At 39.3% G+C, this 23,742-nt stretch overlaps 1 protein-coding gene across 38 annotated transcripts in view; it reads left to right on the top strand.

Annotated features, from left to right (window-relative positions):
• ABI3BP (ABI family member 3 binding protein) overlaps window positions 1–23,742 on the top strand; it is a 436,219-nt gene that overhangs the window by 375,652 nt on the left and 36,825 nt on the right. For all 38 annotated transcript variants that reach the window (XM_073664653.1, XM_073664641.1, XM_073664649.1 and 35 more), the window contains 3 exons: window positions 165–221; window positions 4,389–4,601; window positions 8,913–9,021. In XM_073664653.1, the coding sequence (XP_073520754.1) occupies window positions 165–221; window positions 4,389–4,601; window positions 8,913–9,021 (379 nt within the window). The remainder of the gene's footprint in view (window positions 1–164; window positions 222–4,388; window positions 4,602–8,912; window positions 9,022–23,742) is intronic.

The raw sequence follows: 23,742 nt of genomic DNA, 5'->3' as shown, positions 1-23,742 counted from the left end.
GGAGAGCATAACATTACTGTAACCAGTAGTCTATTCAGACAATATCCCACTGATACATCTTCCCCAAATTCCTTTCCCTATATTGAGAATGCAGCCTCTACATAGTTGTTTTAAAATGTATGGTGTCCTAAATATTATGTTTTTGTTTCCATTGCCTTCCACAGTTTTCAGTGCTGAACCAAAATCGGAGGTTGATGTTTTGGGCAAAACTAGAACCAAAGGTAAAAAATGATTTGCATGATTAAAATATTGAAAATTACAGTTAAAGGGGGCAGTAAAAGACTGTCACCTTACAAAGTCATTTGTATGCACCACTATGAGAGGTGGTCACTTTTTAAAGGAGTTGTACAGGATTTAAAAAAAAACAAGCTAGGAGCAGGAAATGCATGCAAATAATAAAGTAACCATTACTCATCTGTTCAATACCCCATTGGATTAAAGACTTCATGTAAATCATTATTATGACCACTGCAGATAATTATCTTAGATCACAGACATTTTTCAAACATCTAATTCATGTTATCTAGTTCATAGATAAATAAATAGACTATGTGTATTACTAAGCAGTGATAATTCAGGCAATGAGCACCATAGCTGTTTTTGTTAGAATAAACAATCACTTGGATTTATTGATCACAAAGTCAGCCAGTGTGTGATTTTTACATTCCATTGTGGTTATCATGATGCAATCAAAGTAAACAAAAGTCGAGCTCGCTCTAGTTACTCAATCAGATCCCGTAACTGTTATATATTTGTCCCTAGGGATGAGAAAGGGATTAGCACACTATAAAGTATTAGCAATTAAAGAGACTCAAAAAAAATCAGCCATCTTTTAACCAGAACCATCAGCTAAAACAGTTTATTTTTTTTATTGTGTTCTTTGCCTGATGACAGTCATTGCAGGGAATGCACGATATAACGTAGCAGTAAAACACTGAGTTATACAGTTTGTTATCATTATTCTGTCACTATGTTTTGCCACTTCCAAACAGGATGGCGAAAAATGCCATTCTTGTGTTAACCTCTGACCAGGTAGCAGCATACTGCAGCACCATCCATGTATCAATCCTCTGCTTAACTCCTGCACCCCTGAGCCTGTCTTCCCTTTCCTGACCAGGCCAAAATTTTACAATTCTAACCAGTGTCACTCAATGAGGTAATAACTGTGGAACGCTTCAATGCATCCCAGTGATTCTGAAGATGTTTTTCGTGACACATTGTACTTTACTGTACTGAAAAATTTAGGTCAATAATAATTGCGTTTATTTAAAAATATTAGAATTTTGGCGTTTTTTTTTTAATTTTGCAATTTTAATTTTTTTTATTTTCACACCCTTAAACCAGATAATTACATCACACAAAATAGTTAATAAATAACATTTACCACATGTCTACTTTACATCAGAGTCATTTTTGAAACATATTTTTTTTTGTTAAGAAACTAGAGGGGTTAAAAGTTTATCAGCAATTTCTCATTTTTCCAACAAAATTTACAAAATCTACTTTTTTAGGGACCCCATAACATTTGAAGTGACTTCTTTGAGTGGTAACAGAAGAAAATGGACCATACAATTTGTTGTGCAATTTCTCCTGAGTACACCAATACCGTATATGTGGTGGAAAACTACTGTTTGGGTGCACAGCACGACTCGGAAAGGAAGGAGCGCCAATTGACTTTGGGAGTGCAAAATTGACTGGAATAGATAGCAGATGTCATGTCGCATTTGCAGACCACTTGATGTGCCTAAACAGTGGAAACCCCCCTAAGTGACTCCATTTTGGAAACTACATCCCTCAAGGAACTTATTTAGAGGAATGGTGAACAGCCTAAACCCACAGGGGCTTCACACAATTTTATAACGTTGAGCCGTGAAATGGTTTAAAGGTACCATGTCACATTAACAGAGCCCCTAAGGTGAAAGAAAGGAGAATTTCCCGTAAGTGACCCCATTTTACCAACTACACCTCCCAATGAATTAATCTAGGGATGCAGTGAGCATGTTGAACAAAAGAGGAAAAAAGTCAGCTCAACTTACTCCGACATCAGATGTATGGAATAGCCGGCAGTGCCCCGGGAAATTAACAGGAAAAAATAAAGAGTGATCCGGCATCCAAGAGTCTTCTTTAAAATCAATAATCCTTTATTGGAAAAGTATTTTAAAAATCATATGCAGAAAAGTCACAGCCCCCACGGGAGGAGGTGATGTACAGATGCATTATATACATTGATTCAGGACCATAAGGTCTGAAACGTGTCTGTACATCACCTCCTCCCAAGGGGGCTGTGACTATTCTGCATATAATTTTTAAAATACTTTTCCAATAAAGGATTATTGATTTTAAAGAAGACTCTTGGATGCTGGATCACTCTTTGTTTATTCCAGTGAGCATGTTGACACCACATGTGCCTCACAGAATTTTATACCAATTTTGTTTCAGCCTCAGAATTTAAATTTTCATAAGGGAAATGGGTAAAATGGCACCAAAATTTGTCACACGATTTCTGCTAAACATGGAAATACCCCATTTGAGGCTGGACAGAACTGCTTAGCTATACGGAGAGACTCCGGCAAGACTCGGAAGGGACAGAGTATTTGACTCCTGGAGCAAAGATTTTCCTAGAATAGTTTGCGGACTCCATATACAGTGCCCCTAAGTGCTAGAAGAGCAGAATCCCCCCTCAAGTGACTCCATTTTGGAAATTATACACCTCTGGGAATTTATCTACAGGTTTAGTGATGATTTCACTCCATGGTGTTTTCCAGAAACAAGCAGTGATGGCTGTTGATGAGTGGAAATTGAAAACCTGCCATTGTAGAGCCAATACGTTGTAGTGCCCAGTACGTGTTAGTGCCAGCACATTATTCCCAGCTCGTGCTTCTGGAGACATGTACCTGTAAATTAGTCAGGCTCTCATCGCTACAAAAATGCCAAATATGTGGACACTAAATGTGGTTTAGGCACACTGGGGCTCAGAAGAGAGGGGGGCACTTGGATTTGTGAGCTCAGAATTTTCTGAATTTCTTTTGGCGAGCAAGGAGCCATTTCACCTTTTCAGAGCCTTTGTAATACCAGTAGCATGAAAGCCCCTATATTTCCATTAACAGATGATGGACCTGAGTGGGAGCTTTTTTTGTGGATTGAGTTGAAGCTTTTATTGGGAACATTTTACAGTACATAACATTTTGGATCACATTTATACTGTGTTCTATGCTGAGCACTTACATCGGGATTTCCATCTAAATCTCTAAATGACGTGATTCAGATGAAACCTCGGAGGGATCCATTCACTGTAATAAGTCAGCAGAGTTACTCTGGACTCCATCTGGCCTCTGTTCAGTGGCGTGCTTTTTTTCAGAAGCGTACAAAACTATGGCTCGATTGCACTTTTATGGACGCTTAAAAAGACAGACACTGCTGGATCATAGGCCAGACAGCTTCCACAGTGTCTCCATCTGCCTCATTATAGGGAATCTTCACCCATGGGTCCCATCTGAATCACATATTTCAGAGATTTACACGGAAACCCCGGTGTAAGCGCTCAGTACTGAGCGAAGGATAAATGTGCGTCGAGCCTTAATGCGATTTTTGGGTGCCAGAATGAACAAATCAACAGCAGGTCAAGAATTTGTTCTATTTATTTTTTACACGTTTCTTGTGCGGTATAAGTGATTAGACTACGTTATTCTTCGGCTCGGTGCGATTACAGCGATACCAGATTTATATCAGGTTTTTATGTTTGGCAGCTGTCACACACTAAAAGACGCTTTTTAAAAAAAAAGTTATTGCATCTCCATTTTTTGAGAGCAATAATTTTTCTATATTTCTGTCCACAGTCATATGAGGACTTTCTGTTTTGCGGGACAAGTTGACATTCTTATTGGTACCATTTTTGGGCAAATTACATTTTTTTATCCTTTATTGTATGCTGAAAATATTGTGACCATAGTCCACTGTAACTTGAAGTACTAATGTACACTTCATTGGAGGTAACATTTTCTGTAAAGAATGTAGTCATAATTCATTGTTCTATCAAGGCAAGCCATTTTTATTTTGCACCAGATGATAGAGGTGATCGCCAATACAAGACTGATCAATTATTTTCACCAGAGAAAATTACCAGTATGTACATACCAACCCGAGCATTAGAAAACAGGAACTTATCTAGGCGGGCTTATTTATCAGCTCACTAAGTCAATCAGAGAGAGAGATGCTAATTAAAGAGGCTCTCAATTAGAGAGGGAGCCTAAATGGAGACATCGCCTTCCATTCATGGGTGAATTTATCATCAATGTTTTCTTACTAAACTCTAGTAAAGTATACTATATTTTTCCTATAAATATATTTATGTCCGATTTGATTAGACTATTCTGCTATTTCCTTTACAGGGCCTAATATAAAATTCATGAGCAAGAATGATTCCGTACCATGCTCCATCACGGATACTCTCAAACACTTTTCCACAGAAGAGGAGAGCGCCAACCAAGAAGTCACCAGTGCTCCTCGGAACCCCCCAACTAATCTCACAGTCGTCACTGTTGAAGGGTGTTCATCCTTTGTTGTATTGAATTGGGAGAAGCCCGACAATGACACAGTCACTGGTGAGCTAAGTGATCACGTTTCTTTTCAATAACCTACCAGACACTATACAATATAGATATAAAAAGTCCACTTAGTTACATTGATTTTTTTTCTTGCTTTAATACGTGTTAAGGGGTTTTCTCACCAACAAAGTAGATTCTAATCAATAGATCTTGGAATAAAAAGAATTTCCACAATCGGATAAAAAAATGTTCCGGTGCTGGGATAATCTTATAAATGTGCCCTGCTGTGTACTGTGTAATGGCCGTGTCTGACTGTACAGGAACACGATCTGATCATACCACAAATCCTGGGCAGGGGAGGAAGCAAAAGAGTCTACAGATATTACAGCATGGGATAGAGAGTATACAGACATTACAGCAGGGGATTGCAAATGATTCTTTCTTGTGAGGTAAAATATTTCACTGCCTGCTTTCAAGCAATGTTTACTTCAAAGATAGAACCAGCTGTGATCCCCGTGCTGTAATGTCTGTATACTCTTTTGCTCCCTCCCCTGCCCAGGAGATGTGGTATGATCAGACCATGTTCCTACACGGTCAGGCACGGCCATTACACAGTACACAGCAGGGGCACATTTATAAGATTATCTCAGCACCGGGACATTATTTAACTCATCCAATTGTGAAACTAAATATTATTCCAAGATATATTTATTAAAATGAACTTTCTTTGTGGGAAAACCCCTTTAAAACAGTTGTCACCTATTCAACTGCTGGGACCTCACGAGTCAGTACCAAAAACAGAGGTCCTAAAGTCCCTTATGTGAATGGAGTGGTAGTAGGTGTGTGTGTGTGATAACTAGTGTTGAGCGAATTTGTTCGGCATTTCTAATTTGAAATGACGAACAAATTCGCTCATCACTAGTGATAACGGCTTTATTCACTAATATGGTCTGACAGAGTGACTATATCTGTCAGCACTATATAAGTGAATGGAGTGGTGGTTATGCATCTGTATTATCCCTCCATTCACACAGGGAATGTTGAGACCTCCATTCTAAGGATGGTCTAAGACCCCCCAGCAATTATACATTTATCACATAAAATGAGATGATTAATGTTGTTTATGAGAAAACCTTTAAGGAACAGATTCAATTCACAGAGGAAATCCATTGGTAATGTCACATTACTAGGTCTGTTATGTAATCTGCAAACAGTTGGTCAGAGCACATATCATTGACAGGGCACAGCTTATACTTAAATGTGGTTCCCTATAAGTTATCCATAAATCACTCTGCTGTGTTCATACTCGAATGTTATGTTAAAGAATGGCATAAAGAATGTCGGATTCATCTTAAGAGTTATTTGCTTGATTTTGCAACACTTAAACCTGTTATTCTTTTTTCTAAGGCAGTTCAAATAGTAGCGTAAGCAATAAATCGCCAAACATATTCTTTATTGAAGCGCGTAAAGGTTCCATTAGTTTTGCATTATCGAGACTCTCCCGTGTGCAGAGCTAATATTTTACTACCCCACTCCATGTATTTTCAGCAGTTAGAGAAATATGAGAAACCCATTAATTGTAGCCAGGCAAGAAAAGTGACTGCAGTTTACTGTCCTGAGGGCCATGTTTTCGTTAAAAATACTACAGTAAAAGTCTCTAGATATGACACACAATGGTTGAAGAATTCTTCTAACATGACATGTAATGAAAATAGTTGCAGTGTTGGATTACCATGAATGTACCTGCTTGTTCAGCACCAGAATCCATGTTGTTTCCCTGCAGCTATCTTCCCTCTGATTTCAAAGCAGGTTCAACAATGACATCACTGCTCACGTAGCCCAACAGCATTGATACTGACTTTGAACTTCATTTTTTTTTATTCTGCTGGCTTTCTCTACCTAAATATAGTGAAATCAGACCTACTTAGCCCCCACTGCTCCAACACTGCCTTTTTGCCACTGTCCCATTTTTTGCTTGACATGGCTGCAGCGATAGCTTCACAACTATAGTTCATGACTACTACAGCCAATCACCGGGCTCAGCAGTCTTGTGCTGTCTACCTCATGTCCGCTGATTGTTATTTTTAGATAGAGTAAGTCTGGAATAAAGAAAAGTTCATTCAGATCTTATTAACTTTAGTTAATTTACTGTGACAGTTAAAACTGCCACAAAAAGTAGTTATATAACTCGAATTCATACTTTATTATAGTAGTGGCACATACCCAAATGTAAGAACCCACATATGTCACTGCCTCCTGTGTGACTTATGTAATTTCACTGTCACTTTTTAGGGCCAGTTTCATAGGAAACCAATTCATTGGGAGGAAATTGCTAAACTGACAGAACACCCAGCAAAGATAAAGAGAACATGCAAATGTGTCAGAACAGTATAAAGCTGCTTTAAAGAGGATCTTTCACCACTTTTGTCATATTATACTGGATACCTTATAATAAAGAGGCTGAAAATGTGTGTTTTTTATATCTTTTCTGTGTTGCACAGATATTTTCTTGTAAATTATAGGGTGCCTAATATGCTAATTTTCCCATCAACCAAGGGGACGTTAGCAAGGAGTCTTTTCTATGGTAATTTACTTTTCCCCCTGTAAGACATTTTCCAATCTTAAGAATTCAGTGTCATAAAGGAGAAAAAAGCAAACTCCCCAGATAAAGTCACTGGAATCTGGTAAGAATGATATGTCTAACCTTATCAAACTGAGAAATCTTCACTCTTAGCACATACTGTCATTACAAGGAGAGGAAACCTACACTGTAATGTCACTTACATGCTGTGATGTTATTAGATAGAATGAATGATGGCCAGAAAATCTAGGATAGATCCAGAGCGTTATATGTTCTAAACCTTGCTCACACAATGATCTTTATTAATGCTCACCATTGCAGCTCTCTTCTCCCAGCACTGTTATGTCATTACATTTTGAATCACATTACATCACATCGCCAGCAGAGTAGAGCTGCAGTGATGCGCAGTGATGAAAATGATTGTGTGACCAATATTTGTCACATACAACTCTTTGAATCTATACGAGGTATCAGGGCATATTAGGCACCTTAAACTTTACAATCCAATATCTCTGCAACACAGAACAGAAATAAAAAAATAAAAGCAACATTTTAACATGTGAAAAGTGAACATAAGTTTAACATGTGGAAAATGCTGAAAGGTCCTATTTAAAAAAACTAATAATTGAAAATCACATGGCATCCTTGTGCTGTCCGTTTTTTTCACAGGCTCATTTCCATGTATCACAAACTCAGACATATCTCCATTCTTTCTGCGACCCAAATGATCTGTGTATGGGAAGCCTACGTTTTTTGAAGATATACATCATGTGTTCTATCCAGCTTTCTAGTAGCAAAATCTATTTAAAATTGCTCTAATGATTTACATAAATTACAGCACATTTCTGCTTGGTTTGTGTCATACAGATGTCACGTTTCTTTGGAATGGTTTTCTGGCCCTGATTATTTTATAGTCATGTTCTTCTGAAATGACATCAATTCATCTAATGTCTCCTGTTGCTACTGGAGTCCATTCCACCACAAAGCTGTCTTAGAGATTGCTGCAAAGGATAAACATTCACATCCATATTTCTGTTTGATTTTGTATTTACACCGTCTGCATCTGCACTGTAGTTATATACAGTAACCACAACATAGCGTGGTAACCTTCAACATGATCCAGACCAACCACGCACAATAGACAGTATGAACTTTAAATGGTGTCCATTGGTTAGAAAAAAGGCTATGTGCTTTTACTTACATTTTAAAAAAAACTTTTTTTTAAAGAAATGTGTCATAAGAAAATTACCTCTTTTTTAAAATCAGGCTTTTTACATTTCAAGTCTTTTTTTTACAAAAAAATGTATAATATTTTTTAAGTTCTCCATCTCACATTGCACAAGCAGTCTAATCCACCAGCAACATATTAAAGAGCAGAAGAAGTTGAGCAAACAGATATGTAGTTTTTGGGGAAAAGATTAAGTATAACTGGTTTCTTCTTCATTCTAATCTACTTTTAATGATCAGGGTCCTACTTAGTGGTTATGCACATTTATACAGCGGAGACTGTTAACCACCTAATCAGACTGCATGTTTGCGGTGAAACGTTCCCTATGAACATCCCTGCTGGCTGAGGGATGTGTGCCTCAGTACCATAGCCATGGCCATAGTCTACCACAATCAGATCTGCTGGCCTTGGTGCAACACCTGGATCAGGCTACAACTAACAGCTTGTAATTGTGGCGACAGAAAACAAAGTATTTCTACCTTAGTTCTGTCAGTCAATCCTTTTCAACCGTTTCAGATTTCTCCCAGAAAATCATCTAAGAAACATGTTTTGCTTTCAGAATATAACGTTATTTCAAAAGAAAATGGTGGACTTCCTGGAAAAGACCAGTCAATCATAACTACAAATCAGACACACTCTACAGTAGAAAACCTAAAACCAGATACAAGGTAAGAGGCTAACAAACGGAGTATAGAAACGCTTGCCTGCATAATCTGTACCATACACTTTTATGTCCCACTCGTATTTAATGACCATTTTACTATTTACTAATTGAAAATTAAAAATACTTTTTGTGTTTTGAGATAACTTACATTGTCATGAGTGGTAGCGTACCCTGGATTTGTAATGACTGATGATACATTTGCACACCTACTTCCTTAGTGAACAGGAATGAACCATTTGTCTGGTGTGACAAGCTCCGTCTTAGCGCATTGCACTAGACCCTGGTGGTAATGTGGCCATGTAGATCACAGATTTTTCTTTTCTACTTGTGAGAGGAAAATAGAATATTTTTCATTTGTCGAGGGGGTCAAAGCAAATGTATACTTTACATCCCCTCTACCTACTGATAAGTCGAAAGGACGTATAAGTGGGATAACTCCTTTAACATTTGGACCAATAAAGAATTAATCAGATGTCAATGTTTTTTGTCCATGTGCTACCTTTGTGACCACATCAAAAACTGCACTCAAACTGCATGAAAAATGTCACCACAAATATTAAATTCACACAATATTTTGCAGCTTTTTTCACAATGTTTATGTTGGTAGTTTGTTTTGATTTTTTTGGCAGCAAATTGTTATCCTTTCACACCTCAATGAAAAGGCCTATTTGGGACAACAGGATGCAGACCCATTTTTTAATCTGACATGTATCTGGCAATACCCAAGATTATACTATGGTTTGAGCATGCGGCAGGGCTTATAATGGAAGGAGTACCATTTGACTTTTGGAGTGCAATTATTTGTTGAAATGGTTTTTGGGCACCATATCACATTTGCAGTATTGCAGTATTAATACAGTAGAAATCTCCCAAAAAATGATCTATTTTGTCAATTACACCACTCATGGCATTTATCTAAAGGTATAGAGTGCTTTTTTGTCTAAGGGTGCACTGAGCATTTTCTAGTGAGTTAACTTACAGAAGGGAAATTGAAATAAGTCTGTCAGAGTGGTCACAGTCCATCTAAAAGGAATAAGCCAAGCTATGCCTTCCCCAGCAACCCATCTCACCTCGTACTTGATTTTTTTGAGAAGAGAGACAGGAGCCTACAGGAACAGCTGTCAAAAGTGCAAAAAAATGTTCCCTGAAAAAAAAATCTATATATATAGTCTTTCCCTAAACTAACTAGGGTTAGGGTTAGTGCTCTGATTAGGGCTATAGCTAGTAATAGGGTTTTGCAAGGGTAGTAGTCACAAAACAAATGTTATTATAATTCTTTTATATTGTAACATTATGGTACATTGTATATGTTTGATAATGCAGTGTAAAATTTACAGCACAGAGATGCTTCTGCTATTTTGTGCTCTAATTCAAGTAGCAACACAGGAAACAGTTTAGAGGTGGAAATTTTATGGAACTACTTTACACGTTCTACTTCTGATACTATGGAAGGTGCAATTGCTGATGAGGCAAATACTTTTTGGGATCCAGCTGTATCTTTTTAGCCTATTGATGTGACAAATTTTGTAAAAAAAAAAAGGGTGGTTTTTAATTTGCAACACTATAAACCCTGATGATTTACTTTTCTAGACAGTAATTTTAGGGATATTTTTATGATACAACACCACAAGGTCACAAGGTCTCAGCAAAGACTCATATAATGATTGAAAATCAGCTTTGAAATCAGTTATCTTTAGGCAAAAATGGGCACCTTTTATTCTGGGCCATCCTAAGTGACCAGTAAAAAAAAAATAAACAAGCAGATGTTTGATATCATCATTCACGGGATGGATAGGACCATGTTTGAGGTCATTTTGACCAAAAATTTGATATAATTATTATATATTACCAAAAGAAAGTCCTGAAGAAAATGGGAAAAATATCTAATTCATGGGGAAACATACATTTTTTCTACCTGTTAAATAAAGCCATAGGAAAATGTCTAAATTTGCTTTTGTCATTAAGGCCAGGAATGTATAAAGGAGAACAAGAGAACCAGGGTTGAGAAGAGCTCCGGCCTAATGGAGCAGAGTTGGATCATGTGCACTACCAATCCATTCATTCTTAATAAGAGCTCCAGAGATTGCCAATTGCACTGGTCTGCTGATTTTCAGCTCTTCTATTAGAATGGAGAGGTAGTGCGTATGTTCAAGCTCCGCTCCATTCTCGGGATCGGTGGGGGTCCTGACAATTGGACCCCCAGCGATCAAAGAATTATACCCATTCCTGAGGATAGGGGATAATTTTTAAATTTGGGAACACCCCTTAAATATTTAGCACAATCCAAAATCTGTAACAAATTTTTCACATGAAATTAAAGGGAATCTGTCACCAAGCCTAATCTGAGAGCAGCATAATGTAAAAACAGAGACCCTGATTCCAGCAATGTGTCTCTTACTGGGCTGCTTACTGTAGTTTTGATAAAATCACTGTTTTATCAGCAGGAGATTGTCTACCTGGCAGCAGGTTTACTAGTCCTCTAATGATAAACATGTTCACGAGCTCTCTATAACCCCGCCCCAAACACTGATTGGCAGCTTTCTGTATACACTGTACATAGGCAGAAAGCTGCCAATCAGTTGTGTGGGCGGGGTTATACAGAGCTCAGCATTCAGAGATCTGCTATATCTGCAGCAGATAAAACACTGATTATATCAAAATGACAGCAAGCAGCCCAGAAAGTGACATATCACTGGAATCAGGGTCTCCTATATTATAGTGGTCTCAGATGGGGTAGCAATAACATGGTGACAGATTCCCTTTTATAGTTATAATGGCTAATGTAGAAGAGGCAATCAGTCATCATCTCCCAAATAAGACATACAGTACACAGAATAATGTACAAGTCATTTAGACAAGGCTAGCAATTACCTTTTTAGTATGTGAGTAAAATGAATGCCAAGTTTCTTAACTAAATCTTATACAAATATGGATTACAGGGGTTCGATGTAATGATAGAATTGAAGAATCCTGGTTCTACATCATGCTAAGCTTTTGAGGCTGTTATGTCTTATAAAAAGTCCTTGAGTAGTCCTTTCTCTTGTAACTGGGATGTGAAAACGACAAACCCTTTTAGTGCAACAGCTTCTGATATTCTGATGGTAGACGTTGGAGTTCCTTTAAGTTAGTTTTGCAAACGTCAGATGAGGAGGGGACATTTGGACTTGTATACAATAGACAAAATATTTTTTTTCTTTCTTGATAGTTTTACAGTTAATAAGATTGGTGTTCCGCCAACACCTGACCATCTCTTCCAAATAAGATTTTTTTGCCATTTATTCAGCTGCTTGTTTTGGAAATATTATTCGGTCCCATTTCAGGACTTTCCACTGGCGTCTAACAAACAGAATGTGGGATTTGAAGAATGGCTACTTGCCTGGCAATGTGTGATCCAGACATTCAATGTTTATAGAATAGTTGGTTGGAGATTGTACACTACTTAATAGAGCCAGCTATAAAACTTTTTAATTTCCATCTCATTCATTACCTTTCACCAAGATTTAATCAGATTCTCTTTCTGAAGTCAGAGAAATATTCAACATTAATTTGTAGATAATATTGGAGGAATGTGTTGGAATTTCCTTCATTCCTAATCTCATTGTCCCAAAATATAGCCTAACTTATATAAATACCAAAAATTACTTATAAAATCACCCCCATGAACTTTTTTTTCACTAAATCTGTGTTTACACACTATGTGCACAATTATCAGGCAGTTTGTATTTTTGATAATTAATTTTTTTATTGAACAACTACTCTACTGCCGGTCAATCCAAAAGGTTAATAAATCTGAAACCTGAATATTTAAGAAAGCAAAAAGGAGGTTTTGTCTTTCTTAGGGGAATATCTGTGCAGAATTATTGGGCAACTATTAGTATACAAAATTATTGTGCAACTAAATGAAAAACTTAAATTTTCCCATCTCCATTGTTTATCTTCATCTATTAAAGAGAGAATAATAGTCAAATGACGAAAATGTACAAAAATACATTTCTGACATTTCAAAAGAAATATCAGAGACCAATATAGCCGCCCTTCTTTTCAATAAAAGTCTTAAACCTTCCATCCATGGAGTCTGTCAGTTTCTTGATCTTTTGATGATCAACTTTTTAGGCAGCACCAACCACAGCATCTCAGACTCTGTTCAGAGAGGTGTATGGTTTTCCTTCATCATAAATCTCCCTTTTAAAAAGCACCCACCAGTTATCAATAGGGTTTAGGTAATGTGAGGAAGGGGACCATGTCATTATTCTTTAACCCCTTTGCAACCTATGACGTCTTAGTACATCATAGGCTACATCCCCCCGTTCAGTGAGGGCTGCTGCACTGAGCCCGCACTGAACCGAGCACATGTCAGCTGATTCTTACAGCTGACATGTGCCCGCAACAGCCGCAGGTGGAATCGCGATCCACCCGCGGCTGTTAACGTGTTAAATGCCGCTGTCAATCTCCGACAGCGGCATTTAACGCGCGCTTCCTGGAAGCGCATCCTAAGCCCCGCCCATCGGCGACCCCGTCACGTGATCTCGGGTCACCGATGGGCGTGCATGACAACCCAGGGTCTGCAGCAGACGCCTGTGGTTGTCATGAGCTGGTCGCTATGAGCGCCACCTAGTGGTCGGCGCTCATAGCACAGGACCAATTCTGCTATATGCAGGGGATCTGCTGATCACCTCTATGTAGCAGAGGCGATCGGACAGTTGTTGCTTCTAGTCTCCTATGGAGACTATAGAAGCATGCAAAAAGTGAAAAAAAAAGTTTTTAAAAATATAAAAAGAATTTAAAAAATATAAAAGTTTAAATCACCCCCCCTTTCGCCCCATTCAAAATAAAATATTAAAAAAAAAAACCTACATACACATATTTGGTATCGCCGCGTTCAGAATCGCCCGATCTATCAATATAAAAAAAGAATTAATCCGAACGGTAAACGGCGTAACGAGAAAAAAATTCTAAACGCCAGAATTACGTTTTTTGGTCGCCGCAAAATTGCAATAACAGGCGATCAAAACATCAGATCTACCCCAAAATGTTATGAATAAAAACGTCAGCCCGGCGCTCAAAAAATAAGCCCTCACCCAGCCCCAGATCCCAAAAAATGGAGACGCTACAGGTCTTAGAAAATGGCGCTATTTTTTTTTTTTTTTACCAAATTTTGGAATTTTTTTCACCACTTAAATATAAAAGAACCTGTACATGTTTGGTGTCTACGAACTCGTAATGACCTGGAGAATAAGAACGGCAGGTCAGTTTTAGCATTCAGTAAACGTGGTAAAAAATAAAAATAAAAAACAACCGTGGTATTGCACTTTTTTTGCAATTTCACCACACTTGGAATTTTTTTCCCATTTTTCCGTACACGATATGGTAAAACTAGTAATGGCGTTGAAAAGTACAACTCGTCCCGCAAAAAATAAGCCCTCACACGGCCATATTGACAAAACAATAAAAACGCTATGGCTCTGGGAACAAGGGGAGCAAAAAACGAAAATGCAAAAACGACAAAACCCAAGGTTGCGAAAGAGTTAATCTTTAAAGCCTTTACTGGATATCCAAGCAGTGAAATACTTCGATGCATGCGATGGTGCATTATCCTGTATAAAAATCCTGTATTTTTTTAAAGATGCAGACATTTTCTGGTACCATTGCTTGAAGAAAATGTCTTCTAAAAACTGACAGTAGGTTTGGTAGTTGAATTTAAGTCCATCTTCAACCTGAAAAGGTCCAACTAGCTCAACTTTAATAATACCACCCATAGCAGTACCCCACCTCCACCTTGCTGGCATCTGCATCGATGTGAAGATCTGTGCCCACTACTGATCCAGCCACGGGCCCAATCATCTGGTCCATCAACAGTCACTTTCTTTTCATCAGTCCATAAAACATTTGAAAAATTTGTCTTTAGATGTTTCTTGGCCCAATCTTGACATTTCAATTCATGTGTCTTGTTCAGTGGTGGACAGGTTTCAGCCTTCCTTATCTTGGCCATGTCTCTAAGAACTTTACATCTTGTATTTCTGGGAACTCCAGGGAGCTGCAGTCCTGGAATATGGCAGCACTAGAGGATAATGAGTCCCTGGTAGCTTCACGTTTGATTCTTCTCAAATCTTTAGCAGTTAATGTGTGTCTTTTTTTCTCAACCGCTTTTTTTCTGACCCTGTTGACAATTTGCAACAAAATTTTGATGGTTCTGTATATATTATTAATATTATTATATTAACAAATTCAAGAGTGCTGCATCCCTTTGTTAGACTTTTAACAATTTTGGACTTTTCGGAATCAGTTAAATCTCTTTTTTGGCCCATTTTGCCTAAGGAAAACAAGCTGCCTAATAATTTTGCAGATCTTCATAAAGGGTGCTGGTATACTTAGGCCACACCCTCACTCATTACATAAATACACATCACCTGATCTTCTTCATCCAATAAGAATTCAAGTTTATACAGCTTGGAGTTTGTAAATATGGATAAAAATATGTTAAAAATATTCACTTGCCTAATAATTGTACACACAATGTGTGTATGTAATGTAGTGTGTTTATATACTCATCTACCGCCGTCTTCTTCGGTATCCAGCACCACTTCGGTCCTCTTCTGAGTGACATCACCACTCTTCAGACTATTTGGCTCACTGTATGCCCATGCCCTACGTGTGAGCTGGTAGTCTATCTTACAATGTAAGTCTACAGAGCTTTGTTCTGATTATCATAGACTTACATAGTAAGAGCAACTTCTGGGTCCAATAGAGCGCATTGTGACTTGGAGAGTCTGAAGAGTGGTGATGTCACTCAGAAGAGGACCAGAGCAGCGCTCGATACCGGAGAAGACCTCTGTAGGTAAGTATATTAACACACACATTACATTACTATACATATACACAGATTTAGTGAAAAAAAGTTCATGAGAGGGCTAGTTAAAATCTGTCTACAGGCTATCCACATGATGCCATTGGAGTTTACAGTTGATGCATAGAGGGCTGGTCTAGCTAGTGAACTAAGCCTGACAGACAGCCCCCTTCATCTTCTTTTGACACACAGAGGGGGGATTCTCTGAGTGTGATGAACTGAGCATGGAAGTTGAGTTGTAGTGATGGCTACAGAAGTGCTGCAATCAGGCCAACCAAGATGCTTATATCAGTTAAAGGGGTATTCCCATCTCCAAGATCCTATCCCAATATGCAGTAGATGCAATAATAATAATAGCAAATACCTCCAATTAGAAATGTAGTATAGTTGTTCTGATTCGTTATGTTTCTTACCCCATGTGGTCTTAACCAATCTCCACCATCCTATATGTATCTATATAAGTATATATCCCAATATGTAGTAGGCGTAATGATAATAATATTGGCAAATACCTCCAATTAGAAATGAACCATAGTTCTTCTGATTAGCTATGTTGCTTACCCCATGTGCAGGGCATTGCAGTAGCTTAGGTATCTATGATTATGACTAGTAACAGTCAACTAACTGTCCCTAAATCTGCGGCCATAACCATGGATACCTAAGCTATTGTAACGCCCTGCACAAGGGATAAGCGAGATAGTGAATTAGAAGAACTATACCACATTTCTAATTGGAGGTATTATTATTATTACACCTACTATATATTGGGATAGGATCTTGGATATGGGAATACCTCTTTAAATAAAATAGTGAATTTAAATAATTTCAATATTAAAATCAACTAAATCTCTTGTTTTTCTCACCAGACGACTCCCTTAATGTTATGGTAGAGCAGGGGTCCTCAAACTACGGCCCGCGGGCCGCATGGATTTTTATCCGGCCCGCCGGGCTGTGGGCGGAGAAGAGCGGTGTCAGCGCCCGCTCCCTCCCGCTTGCTCAGGGCCCCTGCAGCCGGATACATATCTCTCCCCTTGCCTCTGCAGATCCGCTGTCTTCCGTGCTCTGCGCTTCCTGTGACATCTCAGGTCAGAGGGTGCGATGACGTCTTTCCACCGCGCGCTCCCCTGAGCCGTCACAGGCAGCGCAGAGCGGGAAGACGCCGGCAACGCTGGAGTCCGGACCTGAGCAGCGGCAGCAGGTGAGGAGAAGTGAGGTGAGTATTTTTTTTTTTTTTTTAATGTATGGAGGCATGGGGCATTACATGGAGGGGTGACATCCTGCATGGGGCATTATATGGGGGGGTGACATCCTGCATGGGGCATTATATGGGGGAGTACATGCTGCATGGGGCATTATAAAGAGAGGGGGGTGATATCCTGCATGGTGCATTATAACGACAGGGGAGTGATATCCTGCATGGGGCATTATATGGGGGGGGGTGACATCTTGAATAGGGCATTATAACGACAGGGGAGTTATATCCTGCATGGGGCATTATATGGGGGGGTGACATGCTGCATGGGGCATTATATGGGGGGGTGACATCCTGAATGGGGAATTATAAAGACAGGGGAGTGATATCCTGCATGGGGCATTATATGGGGGGATGACATCCAGCATGGGGCATTATATGGGGGGGTGACATCCTGAATGGGGCATTATAAAGACAGGGGAGTGATATCCTGCATGGGGCATTATATGGGGGGGTGACATCCTGCATGGGGCATTATATGGGGGGTGACATCCTGCATGGGGCATTATATGGGGGGGTGACATCTTGCATGGGGCATTATAAAGACAGGGGAGTGATATCTTGCATGGGGCATTATATGGTGGGAGAAAGGGACATCCTGCATGGGGCATTATATGGGGGGTGACATCCTGCATGGGGCATTATAAGGGGGGAACAGCCTGCATGGGGCATTATAAGGGGGGAACAGCCTGCAAGGACATTATAAGGGGGAAACAGCCTGCCTATTAAGGACCTATGCTGCCTATTGGGGACATTTACCTGCCCATTGAGGATCTATGCTGCCTATTGGGGACATTTACCTCCCCATTGAGGACCTATGCTGCCTATTGGGGACATTTACCTGCCTATTGGGGACATTTACCTGCCTATTGGGGACATTTACCTGCCTATTGGGGACCTATGCTGCCTACTGGGGACATTTACCTGCCCATTGAGGACCTATGCTACCTATTGGGGACATTTACCTGCCTATTGGGGACCTATGCTGCCTACTGGGGACATTTACCTGCCCATTGAGGACCTATGCTACCTATTGGGGACATTTACTTGCCTATTGAGGACCTATGCTGCCTATTGAGGACCTCTGCTGCCTATTGGGGACATTTACCTGCCTATTGGGAACATTTACCTGCCTATTGGGGACCTATGCTGCCTATTGAAATACCGGTTGATTTAACTTTGCTTGTTCTTCATTTTAAATATTGTATTTGTTCCTGTATTGTTTTTTTACTTCAAAATAAGATATGTGCAGTGTGCATAGGAATTTGTTCATAGTTTTTTTTTTTTTATTATATTCCGGCCCCCCAATGGTCTGAGGGACAGTGAACTGGCCCCCTGTTTAAAAAGTTTGAGGACCCCTGTGGTAGAGGTTGCTATGGATAGGAATTGTGTGTAGTTTTTTTTTTACAGTTTTTTTATTTATTTATTTTAATAATAAAATATTGTTTCAGGGGAAAATGTTTTTTTTTTTACTTTGGAATTTGTTTTCTCTCAACACTTTATTTGACATTGATAGTTTTTTAATCCTACTAGGGCTCTTGACTCTCCAATCTTTTGAACACTTGAATAATACACTACACTGCTTGTCTTACACTCACAGGCAGCCTACTAGGTCTTACCTTACACAAAATCTGAAAGCATCTGGTGCAAGGCAATCATGGCTGACATTGCTAGATCCCCTGACTGCTATGGCCACCCATATGCACGCAACGATAAATTACCAAGAAATCAGTGGGTTTACTGAGGGACTAAATATTGCTTTTCATTTCATAGCTGTTTTTGATTTGCCAGATCATGTAGAGCGTAGATGTCAAACTGAAATTTGGCCTGCAGTTTAATTTATTTTCGGGAGAAAATACCAAATGTCTACTAGATCTGGCCCACTGGTAGACAGCAAATGCACCGCTAATATTACAAATCCCGCGTTTCTGGTCTGGCACGCTTTCTGGTTACTACAAGGCTGTTTACAACATGCCCCGTAGTAATGCGCTCCCCACATATGACGCACTTTCTGACCAGCATTCACCTAAGCCAGAAGTTCCCTGCTCTTCTCCCTACACGCACTCTCTTTGTGCTTTCCGTTACATCTCAGCCTGCATGGCGCCTACTAGCCTCTATCCCCTCCCCAAGCTGGGCACAGGTATACCATAATTTTTTTTTTTGCTCTATTTGGTCATGTATTCTCTATTTTGCTTTTTTGTACATTGTTATAATTTCCCTATGTATTGAGATCTTACCCTTTTTGTTCACGCCCTACTCTCTTGATTCTGAATATTATTGTTTTAGCTCTGTTTATGTATTTCTGATGTTCTCTACTTCCCTATATTTCCTTCTATTTGAGGGTCACCACACTCTTTGCATTTCCCTGTATACTGCTATCTACCATCTCCACAACCCTAACGTCTCCTGCAGTATTGGGGTTCTCCCTACCCTGGACAGATTCCCCCAACCCACCCACTCCTTTTTCTCTGAGTAATGCTTTACAGTGGCATCTAAAAGTGTGGGCACCCCAGGTCAAAATTACTGTGAACAGTTTAGCAAGTTGAATATGAAATGATCTCTAAAAGGCCTAAAGTTAAATATGATATTTCCTTTGTATTTTAGGTAAAAAAAAAAATATATATATATATACAATGGGTACGGAAAGTATTCAGACCCCTTTAAATTTTTCACCCTTTGTTTCATTGCAGCCATTTGGTAAATGAAAAACTGAAATATCACATGGTCATAAGTATTCAGACCCTTTGCTCAGTAATGAGTAGAAGCACCCTGTTGAGCTAGTACAGCCATGAGTCTTCTTGGGAATGATGCAACAAGTTTTTCACACCTGGATTTGGGGTTCCTCTGCCATTCTTCCTTGCAGATCCTCTCCAGTTCCGTCAGGATGGATAGTGAACGTTGGTGGACAGTCATTTTCAGATCTCTCGAGAGATGCTCAATTGGGATTAGGTCAAGGCTCTGCTTGGGCCAGTCAAGAATGGTCACAGAGTTGTTCTGAAGCCACTCCTTTGTTATTTTAGCTGTGTGATTAGGGTCAGCTTCGGCCAAGTCTGAGGTCCAGAGCGCTCTGGAAGAGATTTTCATCCAGGATATCTCTGTACTTGGCCGCATTCATGTTTCCTTCAATTGCAACCAGTTGTCCTGTCCCTGCAGCTGAAAAACACCCCCATAGCGTGATGCTGCCACCACCATGTTTCACTGTTGGGCAGGTGATGAGCAGTGCCTGGTTTTCTCCACACATACCACTTAGAATTATCACCAAAAAGTTCTACTTTCGTCTCATCAGACCAGAGAATCTTATTTCTCATAGTCTGGGAGTCCTTCATGTGTTTTTGAGCAAACTCTATGCAGGCTTTCATATGTATTGCACTGAGGAGAGGCTTCCGTCTGGCCACTCTGCCATAAAGGCCCGACTGGTGGAGGGCTGCAGTGATAGTTGACTTTGTGGAACTTTCTCCCATCTCCCTACTGCATCTCTGGAGCTCAGCCACAGTGATCTTGGGGTTCTTGTTTACCTCTCTCACCAAGGCTCTTCTCCCACGATTGCTCAGTTTGGCTGGACGGCCAGGTCTAGGAAGACTTCTGGTCGTCCCAAACTTATTTCATTTAAGGATTATGGAGGCCACTGTGCTCTTAGGAACCTTGAGTAATGCAGAAATTATTTTGTAACCTTGGCCAGATATGTGACATGCCGCAATCCTGTCTATGAGATCCTTGGGCAGTTCCTTTGAGCTCATGATTCTCATTTGGTCTGACATGCACTGTGAGCTGTGAGGTTTTATATAGACAGGTGTGTGCCTTTCCAAATCAAGTCCTATCAGTTTAATTAAACACAGCTGGACTCCAATGAAGGAGTAGAACCATCTCAAGGAGGATCACAAGGAAATGGACAGCATGTGACTTAAATATGAGTGTCTGAGAAAAGGGTCTGAATACTTATGACCATGTGATATTTCAGTTTTTCTTTTTTAATAAATTTGCAAAAATTTCTACATTTCTGTTTTTTTCAGTCGAGATGGGGTGCAGAGTGTACATTAATGAGAAAAAAATGAACTTTTTGGAATTTACCAAATGGCTGCAATGAAATAAAGAGTGAAAAATTTAAAGGCGTCTGAATACTTTCCGTACCCACTATATATATATATATATATATATATATATATATATATAGTCATTTTTTACATTTTAAAAATGACAAAAAGGAAAATGGGCTGATGCAAAAGCCTGCCTGGTAAGTACCTAGTACTACCCCCTTTTGCAAGCATCACAGCTTGTAAATGGTTTTTGTAGCCAGCCAATAGTCTTCCAATTATTGCTTGAGGGATTTTCATCCATTCTTCCTTGGAAAATTCTTCCAATTCTGTTAGATTCCTGGGTCGTCTTGCCTGCACTGCTATTTTGAGGTCTAGCCACAGATTTTCAATGATGTTTAGATCAGGGGACTGTGAGGGCCATTGTAAAACCTGCAGATTGCACCTTTTGAGGCAGTCTATTGTGGACTTTGACGTATGTTTAGTTATCCATTTGTAGAAGCATCAAAAATTTGTTGAAATTTCATTGAATCCATTCTTAACTCTACCCGTGAAATGTTCCCCATGCCATTGGCTGCAACACAATCCCAAAGCATGATTGATCCACCCCCATGTGTAATGGTTGGCGAGATGCTCTTTTCCTGAAATGTTGTGCCCTTTTTTCACCACACATACCTTTGATCATTGTAGTGAAAAAGTTCTATTTTAACCTCATCGGTCCACATGAATTGTTTCACAAAATGCTTGTTTAGATGTACTTTAGTACATTTCTGACGTAGAATTTTTCAGTGAGGATGCAGCAGAGGTTTTCTTCTGTTGACTCTTCAATGAAGGCCATATTTGTACAGGTTTCTCTGAAGAGTAGAAAAATGTACCACAACTCCAGAGTCTGCTAAATCTTTATGAAAGTCTTTTGCAGTCAAGCGGAGGTTCTGATTTGCCTCTCTAGCTATCCAATGAGCAGCTCTCACTGAAATTTTGCTTGGTCTTGCAGACCTTATCTTGACCTTCACTGTTCCTGTTACCTGCAATTTCTTAATTACATTTCGAACTGAAGAAAGGGCAACTTGAAAACGCTTTGCTGTCTTCTTATAGCCTTCTCATGCTTTGTGGGCCTCCACCATTTTCATTTTCAGAGTGCTAGACAGCTGCTTAGAAGAATCCATGACTGCTGTTTTTTGACCCAAGGTTAGAGGAAGCTGGGTTTTTATAAAGCTGGGAAATTTGCATCACCTGGCCTTTCCCAATGATGGTAGTGAACAAGCCACAGCCCTAACAGTCTATTTAAGGTCTGAAACCTTGGTCAAAGTTATCTGAGCACACACAAGTCTCCAAATTTTTGCATCGGCCCATTTTCCTTTTTGTAATTTTTAAAATGTAAAAAATGACTATACTTTTTTTTTGCCTAAAATACAAAGGAAATGTGTCAGCTTTAACTTTAGCCCTTTTAGAGATTATTTCATCTTCAACTTGTTTAACTGTTCACAATAACAGTCATTTTGACCAGGGGTGCACAAACTTTTACATGCCACTGTAAATATCAAGGTTGGCCCACGACTTTGGCCAAGTTTTTAGTTTTGGACCACTGTGTATTTGAGGTCGACATCCCTAATTTAGAGGAAAGATGTCACAACATAATTTTTTAAAATTGGAGGCAGCGAATAAAAAATCCAAAAGTTTCCATGAATTATAAAACTAGAGAAGTGCTGGCAGAGAAAAGTAGAATTGTGTTTTTGTATGAGTTTTACTCAGCTTGATGTTTCTCTGTTTATTTGGTTGTTTGTTAATGAGAATTCCATGGATAAAGTAAACCTATGGGGTTCTAAGTTGGGAGGTCTCTTGTGGTCTCTGGAACAAATGATTACTGTACTTGCCACTGCTTAATTTTCCAGATTGTGCACAACCTTAAAACATTAGTATAATGATTTACAGTTTCATTTAAGTGCTGTATAACCAGGAGACTGTTCATTTTGGTGTAAATGTGCCAATTTGGCATGGAATAAGGAAATTTTACTTATGTGGGAGTTCAGGTTAATGCCAGGTTAAGAGCTGTACATTTTTAATGTAGCTTTAACATGTATTTTGTATTATAATTTGCATTATCCTACTTGGTCATGTTCTGCCATTCCTCTTGTAAGGGTAGTAAATTGATATTTCCAATTATTCCATAAATAGTTCATAAAAGGAATATGTCACCAGGTTTTTGCTGACCCAACTGAGAGGAGCATTATGTAGAGGCAGAGACCCTGATTCCAGCAATGTATCAATTATTTTACTGCTTGCTGCAGTTTTGATTAAAAACTGTTTTGCCTGCTGCAGATCTACCAGTACTTTGAATGCTGAGCTCTGTATAAACCCGCTCCCACACCAATGATAGGCAGCTTTCTGTGTATACTGCACGTAAACAGAAAGGTGCCAATCAGAGGTGGGGGCGTGATCGGACTACATGCCAGCAGATTTACTAGTCCTCTAGTGATAATCTCCTGCTTGAAGATCAGTGATTTTATAAAAATTACAGCAAGCAGCCCAGTAAGTGACACATTGCTGTAATCAGGATCTCTGTCTCTACAAGATGCTGCTCCCTGGTTAGGTAGCAAA

Source organism: Phyllobates terribilis, unplaced genomic scaffold (assembly GCF_046119375.1).
Source record: "Phyllobates terribilis strain yellow unplaced genomic scaffold, ASM4611937v1 Scaffold_2__4_contigs__length_985480577, whole genome shotgun sequence".
Taxonomy (NCBI): domain Eukaryota; kingdom Metazoa; phylum Chordata; class Amphibia; order Anura; family Dendrobatidae; genus Phyllobates; species Phyllobates terribilis.
The sequence above is the reverse complement of the archived record's forward strand: the minus strand, read 5'-3'. Positions and strand labels throughout refer to the sequence as shown.